At 40.7% G+C, this 18000-nt stretch overlaps 1 protein-coding gene across 2 annotated transcripts in view; it reads left to right on the top strand.

Moving 5' to 3' along the window:
- The window catches only part of CCDC68 (coiled-coil domain containing 68), a 60949-nt gene that overhangs the window by 16771 nt on the left and 26178 nt on the right, over window positions 1-18000 (top strand). For both annotated transcript variants that reach the window (XM_055417400.2, XM_055417401.2), the window contains exons 2-7: window positions 3264-3392; window positions 5135-5221; window positions 7032-7172; window positions 8379-8504; window positions 10303-10431; window positions 17434-17516. In XM_055417400.2, the coding sequence (XP_055273375.2) occupies window positions 3273-3392; window positions 5135-5221; window positions 7032-7172; window positions 8379-8504; window positions 10303-10431; window positions 17434-17516 (686 nt within the window). In that variant the 5' untranslated portion in view covers window positions 3264-3272. The remainder of the gene's footprint in view (window positions 1-3263; window positions 3393-5134; window positions 5222-7031; window positions 7173-8378; window positions 8505-10302; window positions 10432-17433; window positions 17517-18000) is intronic.

Genomic DNA, 18000 nt, shown 5'->3' with positions numbered 1-18000 from the left:
GGAGCAAAATGGTAGGGAACTACAGGGAATCCCACTGTATAATTCACTGCATTTTATCAAAGTTCTTTCCTCTTTATCTCACCCCATTTTTCCCTCTCTTTAAATACTAGAGTAAAATATTCTCTTTAAAATTCCAAGTGTAATATTATTTCACCTTCAAATATTTCAGCATATATGACCAACAGATAAGATCTTTTAAAGGCATATCATAGCTCCATTATCACACCTGCAATGACAATAATTGGAATTAATGCTAAACTGCATTAATTCTTTAATAGCATCTGTTATCCAGTCAGCCCCCTAGTTTTAAAAAAAAATGTCTGTATAACTGGTTTATTTTAATCGGAGTCAAAGAAGACCCGGGGCTTCACAGGTGGCTCTGTGGTAAAGAATCCACCTGCAAATTCATGGGCTGGATCCCTGGGTCGGGAAGATCCCATGGAGTAGAAATGACACCTCACTCCAATATTCTTGCCTGGGAAATTCCCTGGACAGGGGAGCCTGGCAGGCTGCAGTCCATGGGGTCACAAAGAGTTGAACACGATTGGGTAACTGAGCACGCACGCACTCGCACAAAGATTCATGTATTGTATCTAGTCATATGTTTCTCAAAATTCATAATTTATGAACATTTCTCTTCTCATCTTTCTTCATATAATTTTTCTGTGGAAGGAATAGTAATTTGTCTCGTAGAACTTTATGTGATCTGGATTTGGCTGTTTGCAACCTTCACCCTTGTAGAGTCATTGGACGGTTTCTTCTTTTTCAGATATTTCCCGTTGGTAGATAGAGGGACTTCACACTTCACGGGTGCTGCTTCTACTTGTGATAGTACCACATCTAGAGAACACAATGTCTGGTTGTCTCTCTTCCACTTTTCTGTTACGATTGATTAGTGGAGCCCCTGGGGTTGGTGCATTCTTCATCAACCTCTTGCCTAGTGTTTTTAGCACTGGTTGATGACTGCTGCTTAGATCTATCACTTCATAAGGGGTTGCAAAAAGTAGGTTTTCTAATTCTATCAGTCCCTTTGGATTTATTGGCAGGAATTCTTTAGTACAATTGTCATAATCAACTATATGGTTACTATATGGTTAACTATAAGATTAAGAGATATAGGGTAAATTTGTATCATAAAGGCAAAATAAATGTCTGTTTGCATTCCCCCTTGCCCTCTTTTCTGGGCTAATTTTTAGTATAATGGTGGCCTGTCTCTGGTGAGTTTGAGGATTGTTGGTGATAGTGGTGGTTCTTCTCTTCACATAATTTCACGAATTAAAAACTCTTGATATGTTTTACTCAATCACAGTCACTCCTCTTCAGGTTGGCTCTTTGTGTCTTATGCGAGTAGTGTTTGATCACTTTTCCGCTTTCTGATATGACAAGATATCTCCGTCCCACCTTCTGCACTTCTTGCCTCGGATCTAAATCAGTCAGGAAGCCTTGGTTACATTTTCGTATTCATAGAAGATGGTGTACTAATACCACAGTCTGAACACTGGGAGTGTCCATTGCTTCTGTTTCTAAACTTTCAGTGGACAGACTTGGAATATACATTTTAAAATGAAGATAAATATTTTATACTCATGGTTTCAGTTTGGATTATAAGATTTTTACAGAACATTTTTGGTTCTAATTTAGAATTTTGTATTTTATGATAAAAATCTTGGCTCTTAAGACATTAAGACAGTGACTTCTTCATTCCGTGTTTTCTGTCATGTGGGTGACTCACATGCGTGCATGCACACACATATAATAGTTTCAAAATAGCAGTAGAAATATTTCCACTAACAATATTATTAGTGAGTACAGTTTAATATTGCTTTGTGATTCTTTTTGTTCTTAGGACAGAGCACACCTGGGAAAATCAGTCCCAGGATTCTCAGGTGACTCAGTGGTAAAGAACCCGCCTGCCAATGCAAGAGACGCCAGAGACTTGGGTTCGATCTCTGGGTCGGGAAGATGCCCTGGGGTAGGAAATGGCAACCCACTCCAGTGTTCTTCCCTGGGAAATTCCATGGACAGAGGAGGCTGGCGGTCTACAGTCCATGGGGTCGCAAAGAGTTGGACATGACTGAGTGAACACACATGTGTCACTTCAAATAGTTCATGTGGATATGCCACCAATTTGGTAGGCAAATGTATTTGTTTCTTGTTTTTTATTTTGGAAGACATTTTTCCTTTTAATTTAGTTATATTTTATAATTAGGTAAAATTACACTGTTCAATGTCAAAACTATAAATCACAGATTTTCTCCTTCCATCCTTCTTGCCTTAGAGAAATTATGATGCTGTGTATCCTTTTCTGTCCCATGCTTTTTCATTGAATAAGTGTATCCTAGAGAAGATGTAGGTAGTTCATTTAATCAGTCCTCTTTTTGTGGGCATTTGCACTTTTCTTGATATTTTCTTATTACAGATAGTTCTTTGGTAAATGGCCTTTACAGGCTTTTGAGAGTTAAATAAAATGCAGTATATTAAAGGTCTCTGTGAAGTATAAAATGATATACATACATGTTTGTAAGTTATATATGTCCTGTGTTCTCAGTCATGTCCGACTCTGGGACCCCATGGACTGTAGCCCACCAGGTTCCTCTGTCCATAGGATTCCCAGGCAAGGATACTGGAGTGGATTGTCATTTCTTTCTTCAGGGCCACTTCCCTGGCCCAGGGATTGAATCCAGGTCTCTTGTGTCTCCTGCGTTGGCAGGTGGATTCTTTACCACTAGTGTCATCTGGGAAGCCCTTATTATAAGTTATTTATATGTGTGTGTGTGCATTTTTATATACATATGATTTTATCTTATTTTAGCTCCATAGACATTTATTAAGCACTTACGATGTGCTAGAATATGAATATGAATAAGGCATAGTCTCTACTCTTGAGGTGTTATAGTCTAATTAATATGGCATAAGAAGAAAAATTTCATACTTTTCCATCTCAGTTTAATTTTTAAATTTCTAATCAGTGATTGTTTCAACTGGTGGTATTTTAATATTAAGTTAATTCCTGGATCTTAGATGCATGCAGATTTCAATAATTTATAATATTTTCTAGTATTACTATATTTACTATATTTGATTATGGTGCCAGTACAGAACTCTGCTCAGTTTACAACCACAGAATTATAACATCAAAGGAATTAGTTTTATCTGCAACCAAAGAAGCCGACACAAGGAGAAGCCCGCACACCACAGTGAAGAGTAGCACCCATTTGCCTGATTTATGTTTTAAATAAACACTGATTTATGTTTTCCTAAAGCTGGATGTCATGATGACAACAGTAACGGTGGCCGCGACAGTTCCCCAGAGGGGGAAGACGGAAGATGATTCTGCCTTGTACGAGTCCCCATCAGCTCACATTATTGAAGAAACCGAATACGTGAAAAAGGTATGTGGTCACTGGAAATCATGTTAGCACGATATGAGTTTTTACAGTAAAGTCTGCTGAAAATTAGCGGGCTTTGTTTCTCCCTAGAACATGTGAGGAAGAACAAACCTAGTTTGGCAAAGGACAGCCTTGATAGCTGACATGCAAACATGGTGCATTTCTCTTGCGTGTGTAACCATTCTCTTGAGGGTATGAGCCTCTGTTCTTCACTTGGAATAAAACTGAGTAAAGGACCAGGAGGCTTTGAACACCTGTCCCCTGCTGTTCACCCCTGCATCCTCCTGGGGTTTTTGTCGTTGTGGTTGCTGGTTTGTTTTGGCTGCTCTGGGCCTCCATTGCTGTGCATGGACTTTCCCTAGCTGTGGAGCAGATGGGCACTACTCTTCACTGTGGTATGCGGGCTTCTCCTTGTGTTGGCTTCTTTGGTTGTGGAGCACAGGCCCTGGAGCGCTGGGTCTGCAGTAGTTGCGGGCTCAGTAGTCGTGGCCCTTGGGCTCTAGAGCTCAGGCTCAGTACTTGTGGAGCACGGACTTAGTTGCTCTGCGGAATGTGAAATCTTCCTGCATCAGGGATCAAACCCGTGTCCCCTGCATTAGCAGGTGGATTCTTATCCAGTGCACCACCAGGGAAGTCCTGTCCTACTGTTTTATGTCATTTCTTAGTTCTTTCATGTGTTGATACTTGGTTGCCAACTAGATGTCTACCTTTCCAGCTAAGTTCCTGTCTCTCCTTACCTCACAAGGAACACCTTCTCAATAGTTCAGAGTAACCATCGCCAATGACTACATGTTGCACAAGATTAAAAATGTGAAATCTTAACCAGAATCTAGTGATAATGGCTGACAAAAGTATGTATTCTCATAAAATGTGTTTTAGAACAGATGGAAGAATTTGGACATAGCTAGTTTGTAACTTGGAGAAGGCGATGGCACCCCACTCCTGTACTCTCGCCTGGAAAATCCCATGGACAGAGGAGCCTGGTGGGCTGCAGTCTGTGGGTTGCTGAGGGTCGGACACGACTGAGCGACTTCACTTTCACTTTTCACTTTCATGCATTGGAGAAGGAAATGGCAACCCACTCCAGTGTTCTTGCCTGGAGAATCCCAGGGACGGGGGAGCCTGGTAGGCTGCCTTCATAACTTATTCAGGTCAAGTAATTCATCTTTGAGTGTCTTGCAGTTCCATAGATCACCAAGACATGAAGCTTATATTTCATGCATAAATTTGTACGATCTCCTCTGAGTAATTATTCTCTAGTAATTGCTAAATAGTAGTTATTCTCTAGTAATTACTAGAAAGTAATTATTTTGTAGTAATTATTGGATAGTAATTATTTTGTAGTAATTACTGAATAGTAATTATTTTGTAGTGATTACCAATAGTAATTGTTTTATAGTTATTACCAAATAGCAAATTAGTAGGAAATTACTATATAAAAAAATAGAACTAAATAGTATTAAACACTAATTACTAAATAGTAATTACTAATTACTTTGTGGTATAGCATTCATTTGGGTTATAGTTTAGGTTTGCCTAAGGAACAGTTTTAAAGACAAAAATGCTCATTTTCTGCAATCTAAACAATATTAGCATAAGTGTAAGTTAAGTTGATGGCAATTGTTTAAACATGATATCCGTATATACGCACAACTTTCAGATAAATTTGGTACCCTGTAACTGGTATAGAAAAAGAAAGTTTTGGTGATTAAATGCCTTTGAAAAAAAATTTTTTTTCCTTTTAGATTCGAACTACTCTGGAAAAGATCCGAAATCAAATATTTAGAGATGAAGCAAGACATAACAGTACAAATCACAAACTAGATGCAAAGGTAATGAATTTATTAAAATGTACCACTTCTATTCCTTCAGTAAGTAAACATAAAGCCATATAGACTTCATTTAAATGACTTTTGATATTATTAAATTATTCTTTGCATGTCAAGTATTAAATCTTTCATTGGTATCTAAAGATATGAATGAGCATATGTATGAAATATTTAACCACAGATGTCATTAGTAGGATTAGACTGGAGTGGCCAGATCTTACGTGAATATTTTAAACTTGACTTACTCATCTAAAGTATATGGGAAGATGTTGGCGCAGTTAGGATAAGTGGAAGCAACATGTTACAGTGACGGACAAAGGTACAGACTTTTAGATTCACCTGGGTCACGCCAGCTGACACCCAGTTGGAGCCATTAGGCTGAGTGATCAGACAGTCCTTCCCCCATGACCAGCCTTTTATTCATAATTTTAAGCACTCTGCACTTATCCTTATCTGGGTTATGCCAGGTTAAACCTCATCTGAACCACATGTACCTCATCAATGACAGTGTCATCTGCTCTGTAGAATGGCCACAGAGAATACTAGAAAGTACCATAAGATGATGCACAAACATAGTCTTTATCATCCTTGTCTCCCAAATGAACACAACTAGCTCCAATTATTTTCTTATGTACTCTAAAACTGGCAAAATGATTAATGTTGTGAATGACAGGAAAGATCAAACATTCAGTTCTGACTTTGCTGAGTTGCTTTGTAGACTGATGGTTGGAGAGCTGATTCTGGAGTTAAGGGCAGAGGTCTGTGCTAGAAGGCTCACACTAGTGGGTAGAGATTTGGGGAGTAAGGATGGTATTTAAAGTCCTGAAACTGGAGGAAACGACGAAACACATGAGTGTGGATAGGAGTGAGAGAAAACCTAAGCACGGAGTCCTGAGATTTCCAACATTTAGATACTGAGAAGAAGAGGACTCATCACAGAGGGGGAGAAGTGAGGCCAGGGGATGAAGAGGAAAGGTGGGAGAGAATGGAGCCACTGAAGATGAGCCAAAAGGGTTTCAGAAAGCGAGGAGGGACTGTTGTGCCATATACTGTTCATGAGTTGAGTAAATTGAGGGCTGGTTATCAACCCCTACAGCTTGCTAGGTGGTTCAGTGATGAAGAATCTGCCAGCCAATGCAGGAGACCCAAGAGATGCTGCTTCAATCCCTGGGTCGGGAAGATCCCATGGAGGAAGAAATGGAACCCACTCCAGTATCAATCATTGGCTAGAACAATGGGGAGGTTGTTGGAGCTATTCTTAATAGGAATAGCTTCGTGGGGATGTAGATGAACTGTGTTTCCAGTGGGTCTGCCTCGGGCATCTCAAACCACAGAAGGTCAGCAAACAACATGGATACAAAAAAGCCAACTGGCTTTGTGGATATCATCTATCTCCTCAAAGGTCTTAATAGTATATGTGAAACTGTAGAGAATGTAAAAGGCATGAAAGATGTACTTCTCTCCTTTCAATGTAAGAATCTATTCAAATTTGTACAAATATAGAGGCCAGCTGCTTCATCTAGAATTTCTCATTGATATTTTAGACTCAAAAGATTTATTTGTGTTGACCTGAATCTTCCTTGATACATGTAATGTGCTGTGCTGTGCTCAGTGGTATCTGGCTCTTTGTGACCCCATGGGTGGTAGCCCACCAGACTACTCTGTCCATGGGATTTTCCAGGCAAGAATACTGGGGTGGGTTGCCATTTCCTACTCCATTGACATATGTAATACTGAGTGATAATTATTGTTATCAAAGTTAGTAGAGTGAAAGAAAAGTAAGGTGTGTGATTTTCTTGTTTGTTCATTTCAGCGCTGTCGAAACGTTCAAAATGGTTGTGACTCTGCAGTGGATCCCTCTTGTGGCAGTTTGGATCTGCTCATGGAAAGGATAAAAGGAAAAGACCTGCAACTCTTAGAAATGAACAAAGAGAATGAAGTGTTGAAAATCAAGGTATGACCAGTAGGAGGATGTTCTCATTTTGTACTTTGAGCCTTTGAGCCAATAAGATAGATTCATGCTTCTGAGAAAGCAGATAGACATCCACATATATCCATAAATCCACACAATGTGCTCACAAACTTAGTAAAGCGGTTTTACACTTGATAAATTTAATCTCGCTGTTTTATTTTGAAGATAATTTTTATTATTAAAATGATTTTACAAAGTTCAATGGATATAGTTTTTCAAGATGTACAAGATGAGTGAATTCTAGAGATTTACTGTGTAATATTGTGCCTATAGTTAACACCGTATTGTACACTTAAAAATCTGTTAATGGGGAAAGTCTCATGTTAAGTGTTTTTGCTGCAATAAAATTTGAAAACTTTACATATACAATAGTTAAATATTAATAATTGCATATAAGTTAGAGCACTCATAGTCAAATGTCTCATTGTTCTGTTTAGCTAATCTATTTTTGGTGCCTTTTAGTTTCCTTTATAAACAGTTTTATGGGGCTTCCCAGGTGGTACTACTGGTAAAGAACCCACCTGCCAATGCAGGAGACGTAAGAAACACGGGTTCAATCCCTGGGTCGGGATTCGATCCCTGAAGGAGGGCATGGCAATCCACTCTAGTATTCTTGCCTGGAGAATCCCATGGACAGAAGAGCCTGACAGGCTACAGTCCATAGGGTCACAAAGAGTCGGACATGACTGAAGCGACTTGGCACATTTACAGTCTTACAGTGATGTAGTAGGTAAATCCTTGATTATTTCTTAGGTGAAATCCTTGAAAGATTCATGACACTTTATCTTTATTGCCCCTAGTACTTCAATCTTGTCCAACTTCTATTTCAGGAAATACATTTTTAGTACTGTCGTGGCCACTGATGGTAAAATGCTTGCAAATTCATGTATAAGCCAATGGGGCACCAGGGAACACTTTACAGGGGTGTGGTCTTTAATACAGGGTGTTGTTCTTAGCTCTTGCTTGGCTCCCAAGTGCTAATCACCTTCATGACAGCCCCAATAAATAGGGCCTTCTCATTTTATGTTTTCTTTTTATCAGGTAACAGCATCTTTCCTCCTAGCCATTGTCTATGAAGGTGCAAATGTATGGTTACAGACTGTGTTTTTGGTCGCCCATCAAACTGCCCTGTCTTTAACCCTTCTTATTGTACATGTCAGAGAGTATACAGTGACCTTCTGTTTCTAGCTCGAAGCCTCCAGAGAAGCCGGAGCAGCGGCTCTGAGAAATGTGACCCAGAGATTATTGGAAAACTATCAAACACGGTCTGAAGAAGATAGAAAGAAGCATGAGGACAGGAGGCACCTCCTCCAGGTACTGAGCTAGCAGCTTTCACACTGATGAACTGACCTCCAAGTTGTCCGAGTCTCCCTTTTAGGGAGGAGCTAGACGTGAAACAGGCAATGGCCACGTGACTAGGCAGGCCCTGGGAAGGGCAGTGTGCCCGTCTTTTGCCCTGATCTCCCCCCAGCCCTGGAACTTGGTACCTGGATGTCACCAAGCTGCTCTGTTGCCCCCCCTTGCCCAGAGCCCTGCAGAGCGCCGGCGGGAGAGAGGGCATGCCACTCAGCCTAGAAATCAGGGATGGCCCCATGACGCTAGCCAGTGGCTTCTCTTCTGACTCTGCCTTTGACTAACTGGGTGACCCAGTTTGAGTCATTCTGTCTCTCTGGACTTGACTCTAAAATGAAAAAGTTGGGGGACTTCCCTGGGGGTCCAGTGGCTAAGACTCTGCACTTCCAATACAGGGGGCCCAGGTTCGATCCCTGGTCAGGGAACTAGATCCCAAGTGCTCACACGCAGCTAAGAGTCCACGTGCCATAACTAAACATCTTGCACTAAGACCTGGCACAACCAAATTAATTAATTAGTTAAAAAAATTAAAAAAAAAATTTTTTTAATGAAAAAGTTGGGCTTGATAAATAGGTTCAAAATTTTTTTGGTTCTGGAAAGATTCTTCATAGGAAACAAACAAAAATTATGTATATGTACATATATATTTCATATTAAATTATATTTTATATCTCTATATTTTAATATATGCTTTTATACGTTAAAATCATATAATATTATATGAATGTCTGTATATCGTACACATACACTTTTTGTTTGTTTTTGAACCTGAACTGTGTATCCTAAGACCAATAAAACTGTATCTGGAGAATGTATCCAGGACTGGGGAAGAGGGGAAATGTGTGTATGTGTGTTTGTCAAAACTCAAAACAGGAAAGCCCATTCAGGCTTGGGTGGGGCATCTGAGTCTCTGCCAGCTCCGGCATTAGGAAGGTCCCCGGGGAGCACGGTAGGAAACCTACTGCCTGGGTGACATTCCCTCAAGCTTCTAGCTCTGGGTGCGATGGTCACAAACTTGTTGGTATGCAGGGTGCAGGTGAAGTACCTAAGTGAACGAGTGAGCAGGTGGACGGGAAGTGCCCGTGTCCCTGCAAAAGGGACTCTGCCCAGCCTGGCGTTCCAGGGCAGGAGTGCCCACCTAGTGTGTTCAAGGGAAATCAGACACTCTTTTTTTTTACACCGAAAAATCTCAAGTCCTGTTAAATACAGAAGCAGATGTGTGTGCTCACGTCAGTTGCATGTCAGTTGAAACACTCCCACGTGTGGCCTAGGGCCTGCCTGCTAAAGACCTCTCTCCTGTCTGTTAGTATAACTCCTAGGCTCAATGGCTCAGAGATAACCCCCTGACACAGGAGATAAATATTCTGCTTTTATGACAATTTCTGATTAAAAATAGAACATTTTTTACTTGAATACATAAGATCTTGGTTTTGTTCTATGTAAGTTTTGTTGAGAAAAATTCAAAAGTTTTGCTTTTTTAGAATTACTGTCTTTTCTTTCTGTCCCTCTTTCAGAGAAGATGCTTTTTAGTAACAAATATCAACTTCTAGAAATAATATTTATGTATTATAAATTCTCCATTGATTTAGTGCTGTTGTAGTCTATCAGGTTTATTTTAAAGGAAGACTGAATTCACAGAAGTAATTCTAAACATGTGTAAATTATTAATTTATATATAGATATATAAAACATAGCAAGAGATAATACCTGTATAAGTTTAGTTAAAACAGTGGTCTGACAACTGCTTTTCTAACCAAAGGTTGACAAACTTGAAAAAGAACAGAAATTGAAACAACATGTTGAGAATCTGGATCAAATTGCTGAAATGCTTGAAGAAAAACATAATCAAATCACAGAGTTGGAGAATCTTGTACAAAGAATGGAAAAGGTAGGTCCTTGGAGAATTAAAGGCACTTTTTCCTGACATGGTTAGGATGAGAATGAATGAAAATAATATGAAAATAAGTAGCTTTAAGTGAAAGTACTCTTTGTAGCTGAAGATCTTAGAATGTGCTCAATAATGTTCGTCTCTTGCCTTACACATTTATATGATGTGAGTTGTAGTTACTGATTTACCTTTTTACAAACACTGCAGTCGTATTATCCATCACTTTATATTTTCCCTAGTAAAAGTATGAGAAAAGGGAACTAGGTGAGGCTATGAATAGAAATAATGGAAAAGATCACAAAGTCCATCTACCGCTAGCAATAGTGTAGTGAATCCCTGCAATCGGAGCACGATGTAGTGGTCAATGGAGTGTTTATTTTTGGCCAACCATGTTCCCTTTAGGTTTGTAAAAACCTATGCCTGCCGTAGGACAGACATAGTTCACAAATAAAAAAAAGACCTTCTGTAGAAATTGTAACTTTCAAAAGAGACAATTTAGGGAAAAAGAATAATAGAACAAAAAGTGTTGAAAGTTTCATGCAGCACTCCTTTAAGTAGCTGGCCCTCCAAATACACACAAAAAGTGAACATGTACATTTCATTTGGCATGCCTTAGAACTCAGAATTCAGACAAACCAAGGAATATTTTTTAATAATAAACAGACAGCTGGCGTCTTTGAAACTGAGTTGGAGTAGTTAATACTGACTTTCTAAACTTCTCGTCATACTGCCCAGGGTTGCTGCCGTTGTTTTCCAGTCGAGACTCTGACCCCACGGCCGGCAGGGCGCCAGGCTCCTCCGTCCTTCATCCAGAGTTTGCTCAGATTCATGCGCACTGAGTCTCTGTCCTTCCGCTCTCCTGGAATTGGCAGATTCATGTCCATCGATGGTGGTGCTGTCTCATCATCTCATCCTCTGCTGCCCTCTTCTCAGTGCATTTTTATATTTGTTATATGAATTTGCCGATTTGCCTCTACTCTTCTCAGCCTTATTTTGTTTTATGAATCTGCTTGAATTGGGGCTATTTTAGAAATGTCAAAGCTTCCCTGGGGGCTTGGTAAAGAATCCGCCTGCAATACGGGAGACCTGGGCTCAATCCCTGGGTTGGGAGGATCCCCTGGAGAAGGGAACGGCTACCCACTCCCATATTCTTGCCTGGAGAATTCCATGGATAGAGGAGCCTGGCAGGCTACAGTCCATGGGGTTGCAAAGAGTCGGACACAACTGAAAGACTTTCCCTTTCCTAGAAATGTCACTTCCAAAGCATCACATTTCAACATTCAGGATATTTGCCTGAGAAAATTTGATCAATTTTTTACATATTTCCTAAGAATTTAATTTATAATTGTGAGTTTGGCTGAATTTGTGATCTTAATGAAGGTCCTATGAGGCAATCGTGAAAATTAAAGAAGCCTAAGCTTAACTGACAGAGAAGGCAATGGCACTCCACTCCAGTACTCTTGCCTGGAAATTCCCACGGATGGAGGAGCCTGGTAGGCTGCAGTCCATGGGGTCGTGAAGAGTCGGATACGGCTAAGCAACTTCATTTTCACTTTTCACTTTCATGCATTGGAGAAGGAAATGGCAACCCACTCCAGTGTTCTTGCCTGGAGAACCCCAGGGACGGCAGAGCCTGGTGGGCTGTCTGTGGGGTCGCACAGAGTCGGACACGACTGAAGCGACTTAGCAGCAGCAGCAGCAAGCTTAACTGAACCTAGTAATAATAATATACAGCTATATTTGTGTTGTATGGTGGACGATGTTCAGTGTTTCACTTTAGCCAAAATCACAGGGCTAGAATGTCCTCAAGTTGCAGGTTTGCCCACATGTAGCAGTTTATAAATTAGATGTTTGGGGAAAACTGTAATATTTGGATGAATACTTTGCAGTGTTAGAGTATTTATCCTGCAAATAGATAAAGAAGATGTGGTACAATGGAGTATTACTCAGACTTTAAAAAGAACGAAATAAACCATTTGCAGCAACATGGATGGACCTAGAGACTGTCCTGCTGAGTGAAGTAAGTCAGAGAAGGAGGAATAGCGTATGGCGTCCCTTACATACAGAACCTACAGAGAAATGGTACCAGTGAGCTTATTCACAGAACAGAAACGGACTCATAGACTTAAAGAATGAACTTATGGTCGCAAGAGGGAGAGAGGACGGGGAAGGGATGATTAGGGGGTTTGGAACTGACATATACACACTGCTATATATTCAAAATGGAAAACTAACAAGGACCTATGGTAAAGCATAAGGAACTCTGCTCAGTGTCATGTGGCAGGCTGGATGGGAAGGGAGTTTGGGGAGAATGGACAGACATATATATATGGCTGATTCCCTTTACTGTCCACCCGAAACTATCACAGCATTGTTAATTGGCTGTAGTGCAATACAAAATAGAAAGGTTCTTTTAAAAAGAATATTTACCCTGTAATAAAATCCCATGGACAGAGGAGCCTGACAGTCTACAATCCATGGGGTCACAAAGAGTTGGACATGACTTAGCGACTAAACAACAACAACAAAATTGTTTGGCAAACTAAGATAGCACAAGGAACATTTGCAATGAGGAAGGGAGGACAATTCCTTTCCTCAATTCAGATAGAGTTGCTTAATTAAACTACTTGATTAACCAGCTTGACATTTAAATTTAGATTTGCAGTCACCTCAGACTCAGTAACACTGGGTCATGTTTAGTGGCCAGCTGTCAGTCCCTGAAAACTAACAAAAAATAATGGAATGTAATTTCTATCTTCTAGAAACTTGAGGAAATCTGCCCTGGATGTGAGTTCATCTCAGGATTCTGGGGTATATTCACTGGACTATATATTCAACAAATATTTGAGCTCCTACCATGTACCAGGCAGAGCTAGAGGCCAGATATCCATTTGGAGTGGACCAGATATAGTCTCTTTGTGGAGATTGCAATGTAATGTATCTGGGTAGTGTGAGACTCCAGGAACTTCCCAGCCCTCCTTTCAGGCATTCTCACAGGGGTCCTCAGGGAAGCTGACATCCTACCGAAGTCAGGGGAATGGACCGCAGAATAAGGTTAAGCAGCTTAGACCCTGGCAGATTTTGAGAAGTGATGGCCTGGCATTCGTCTTGATATTGACCCTTAATGGAGCGCTCTCTCGAGGAGCTTTGTAACACAGTAAGTGGACCGGACACTCAAAGTTCATCAAGGTCATGCAGGACCCCTCTAGAACATTCTAGTTCAGTGACTTCCTAAAGTGGAGTCTTTGGGGAATCTCTGGGAAGTGGAGGTAGAAGGGGATGCAGTGGAAAGAAAATGTGAAGGAATTTTTTTTAACATAGTTTAAGGATACGTTATATTTGTAAAATGATCAAACAAATATAAGAAGAAAAGTTTGGTAACATCTTGTTTTAAGGAGATACTGAGCATACAGGCCATGATGAAGGGTTTCTCAGGAGCTGGGTGTGTATCAGAATGAGGAGGGGTTACTCTTAATACCTTAGTATTAATAAGAAAAAGACATGAGTTCAAAAAGAAATGACAATTAAAAATGAACATCCCAACAGAGGTTGATAAATACTGCCCTGATGGTGAGTACGCCCCTGGAGAAGGATTCATTTTCTACTCGCTTGCACGAGCCACTGCTCCAGTAAATAGCCATTAGTGGTATGAGGTCTGGTAATGAACACATTACTTAAAACCTTCACCATCTGTCCCACTTTAATCAGGAATGCAGTGAGAATGAATTCCATAAACACCATGATAAGCCAGCAAAAGCACCCAATAAGAGCGTTTTAATATGGCATATGTTCCTTTGGCTAGCAGTGCACTACTGTTGCATCGTATTTGTTTTCCAGTGTCATTGATTTAGCTCTATTAGAATTTTAGAGCTCAGAGGCGCTTTTGAGCCCACCTAATTCCTCATCTTCATTTTATAAACGAGGACCCTGTGAACAAGGAACTATTCCACAGTCCTCCAGTTAGCAGTTTACAGTCCTTTCTGTTATGCCCCCAGCTTTTCTGATGTGGGATAAAAAGAATGTGATTCCTGAATCATTTAGATATTAACATATGGCAGTGATTTACACTGGTGTCCACTTCACCTTGATCAATAAATGAAGTGGTGAAGTGAAAGTCGCTCAGCCGTGTCTGACATTCTGTGATCCCATGGACTGTATAGACCATGGAATTCTCCAGGCCAGAATAGAGTGGGTAGCCTTTCCCTTCTCCAGGGGATCTTCCCAACCCAGGGTTGGAACCCAGGTCTCCCTCATTGCAGGCAGATTCTTTACCAGCTGAGCCATCAGGGAAGCCCAAGAATACTGGAGTGGGTAGTCTATCCATTCTCCAGGGGATCTTCCCAACCCAGGAATCGAATCAGAGTCTCCTGCTTTGCAAGTGGATTCTTTACCAACTGAACTATCAGGGAAGCCGTCTTCAGTAAATAGGGTGAGGAAACGCAAGCTCTTGAAATGTGGTTTGGGCAAGAGTGTATTGTCCACTGGGTGGCGCTGTGAATGCTTTTTCCTTTCCAGAAGATACTGTCCCTGAAAGTGAAAAGTGTTAACTGGTGTAGTGTGATCTTCCCTGTTGTCAGAGAGGAAACATTAAGAGTCCAAGCTTCAAAGACATACTGTATAGCACAGGGAATTCTACTCACTATTCCATAATAACCTACCCAGGAAAAGAATATGAAAAAGAATGGATATATGTATAACTGAACCACTATACACCTGAAACTGACACAACATTGTGAATCAACTATACTCAAATATAAAATAAATATTAAATTGAAAAAAAGTTCAAGCTAAATACTGGAGCCTTGGCCAAGGCAGACTATTTGCTTGTCCCGCAGTGTGGTCTCCTTAAACCCTTGTTATAAAGATCCATGAATGGAGAGTAAGTCCATTAGGAAAAATGTTTGTTAAAACACCATTTTTTTCCTATAAATTCAAAATATAAGTGATATGTTTCTTTGGTGATCATAATATCATGATAAACTTTCAGAGTATCTTGTTCTGTCAGCTCAACTAGGACTACAGCAGAAAAATGTATATGTATATAAAACCAGAATGCCACAGAAAAGTTTTGAAAAATTTAGTATAAATTTTAATATTAACGGCACACATAAGATATGACATACATGGAATCTTCAAATTATTATATATTGAGGTTCTAATATGTTCTAGAGAAGCATGTCGACCTTTCACATACATCCCCAATCATCCCAGCTTTTCAGTGTAGGTAGTATTATCCCCATTTTCAGTTCAGTTCAGTTCCGTTGCTCAGTCGTGGCCGACTCTTTGAGACCCCATGAATCACAGCACACCAGGCCTCCCTGTCCATCACCAACTCCCGGAGTTCACTCAAACTCATGTCCATCGAGTCGGTGATGCCATCCAGCCATCTCATTCTCTGTCGTCCCCGTTTCCTCCTGCCCCCAATCCCTCCTAGCATCAGAGTCTTTTCCAGTGAGTCAACTCGTCGCGTGAGGTGGCCAAAGTATTGGAGTTTCCCCATTTTAGGGATGTTCAAAAAGTCAAAAAAAATGACTCTGATATAGAATGAATACATGTCAGATGTTTTATTCAACTCCTTAAGTAATGAAGGAACCAGCAAGATGGTAAAGCTGATTTAAATAAAATATTTTTTGAAATTGGCTGTTGACCTGCATTTTGAAAAAAGGAACATAGGATAGGATTACTGGGTTAGATACAAAGGTAGTTAATATTCTTCAAGTCAAGAAACCATAACCTTTGGGATTACTTTTCTATGAGGCAGAAACCCACAAATTAACAAGCAACTGCACAAAATCAGGGCTCTAATCAAATAATAAATAATAAAGTCAAACAAAAAGAAATTCTCCAAGAGAATTTAAAAAAATTCCTTGGGTCAGGTTATTAAACAACTACCCAATATGATATTAAAATCATGTAGTTTGAATCATAAGCTTTGGTTAATTTTTCTTAACAGTGATAAGAGCTAGAGTCACCAAGTTTCAAAACCAGGTCAGTCCATGTCCAAAGACATTCTGATATTTTACTACAATGGCACTGTCTTGTATTTTACCATAAATTCTGCAGAAGGTATGATTTCAACCAGCATTGCAAATAGTGTCAAAACATCTATTTCCATCAAATATAAAAAAGAGTACAATTATGACAGCTTAGTTTTTCATGGATGTGTCTGTTTTCCTCTTGGATGGAAAGAGTTTGGTTTAATAATGACTCTAAGACATTTCTTTAGGTATTCTTTCAAAATGTCAAAATTTCTGTTCCATCCTAATTAGGAAGTGACTTTATCACTTGTGGCTTTGAGCTTTCACTGAAAACACATTTACTACTTTTCTACCTTCTGACAGTTGCCATGTGACAGCTGGGTATCAAGACCAGCGCCACAGCGTCCTTGGAGACCAATGGCTGAGACCAATGTAGGAGAAGCAGGGGAATGATGGGAGAAGCAGTGCCTAGCGAGAGATGAGCAGTTAGCGCTTGCGGTGGGGCGGAGGGACGCAGGAGTCCGGCCGAGAAGTGAGCGCTTGCGGTGGGGCGGAGGGACGCAGGAGTCTGGCCGAGAAGTGGGCTAGGGAAGGAGCCAAGGTCTCTGGACGAGGGAGGGTGGTGAAGACACCTAGTCTTGACCTGTCATTCAGCTAAATGTAAAGGGACAGCAGAGGATGAGACAGTTGGATGGCATCACTGACTCAATGGACATGAGTTTGAGCAAGCTCCGGGAGTTGGTGATGGACAGGGAGGCCTGGCGTGCTGCAGTCCATGGGGTGGCAAAGAGTCGGGCACGACTGAGCGACTGAACTGTACTGAGCTGAAACCACGCAGGAGAATGCCTGTCTGGGCCACTGGGATGGACTGTAAGCTCCCTATGAAATTAACTCTTGAGCTCAAAACGTATTTCTGGTATTACAAGAAGCATCTTTAGTGAACAGTTTGCAAGAATGCCTTGCGAAACACACACATACTCTGAGGACAAGAAATAAACAAAAATTGTGTCTTATTTTCTCCTAGGAAAAGAGAACACTGCTAGAAAAGAAACTGTCTTTGGAAAACAAGCTGCTGCATCTCAAATCCAACGCTACAAATGCTAAAAGGTTTGCAAATCTGCCTATGAAGTAAAAGCAGTTCCTGGTGTATTTGCCCTTCTCTGGCCCACTGAGCAGAGGATAGTAGGCGTCTATCCCACAAGAGAAAGGAAGCCATGTGTCTCTTCCTTTCTAGCTATGGGGGATCAGGAAGGAAGCAGAGGTCACTGTGGGTACCGGGAGAAGGCTGTGTGTGTGGGAAGGGGGCAGTTAATCCTTTTGAAGAGTAAACGAGCCTGTCCCCTCCCTTGGTGCTGAACAGGTTGCTGTTGAGGTCTCCCTTCCCCTGATACTTCTGATTTGGTTAATAGACCTCTGCTTCAGCTGGCATTAAATTAGCTAGCCCACAGTGGAATTATAAGACAGTTTTGTCGTGCTCCCAACTTTGTCGAGAGTGAAGGAAATACTGTGGAAAGCATCCTTAGTTCTTGGGACTCACTTCCAAATACTCATTTGGTGTGCTGGTCCTTGGTGTGCTAGGGGTGGAGGTGGA

This window comes from Moschus berezovskii, chromosome 28 (assembly GCF_049115385.1).
Source record: "Moschus berezovskii isolate FMDL1 chromosome 28, NW_MosBer_1.0, whole genome shotgun sequence".
NCBI lineage: Eukaryota > Metazoa > Chordata > Mammalia > Artiodactyla > Moschidae > Moschus > Moschus berezovskii.
This window is presented reverse-complemented; position numbering and strand designations above follow the sequence as displayed.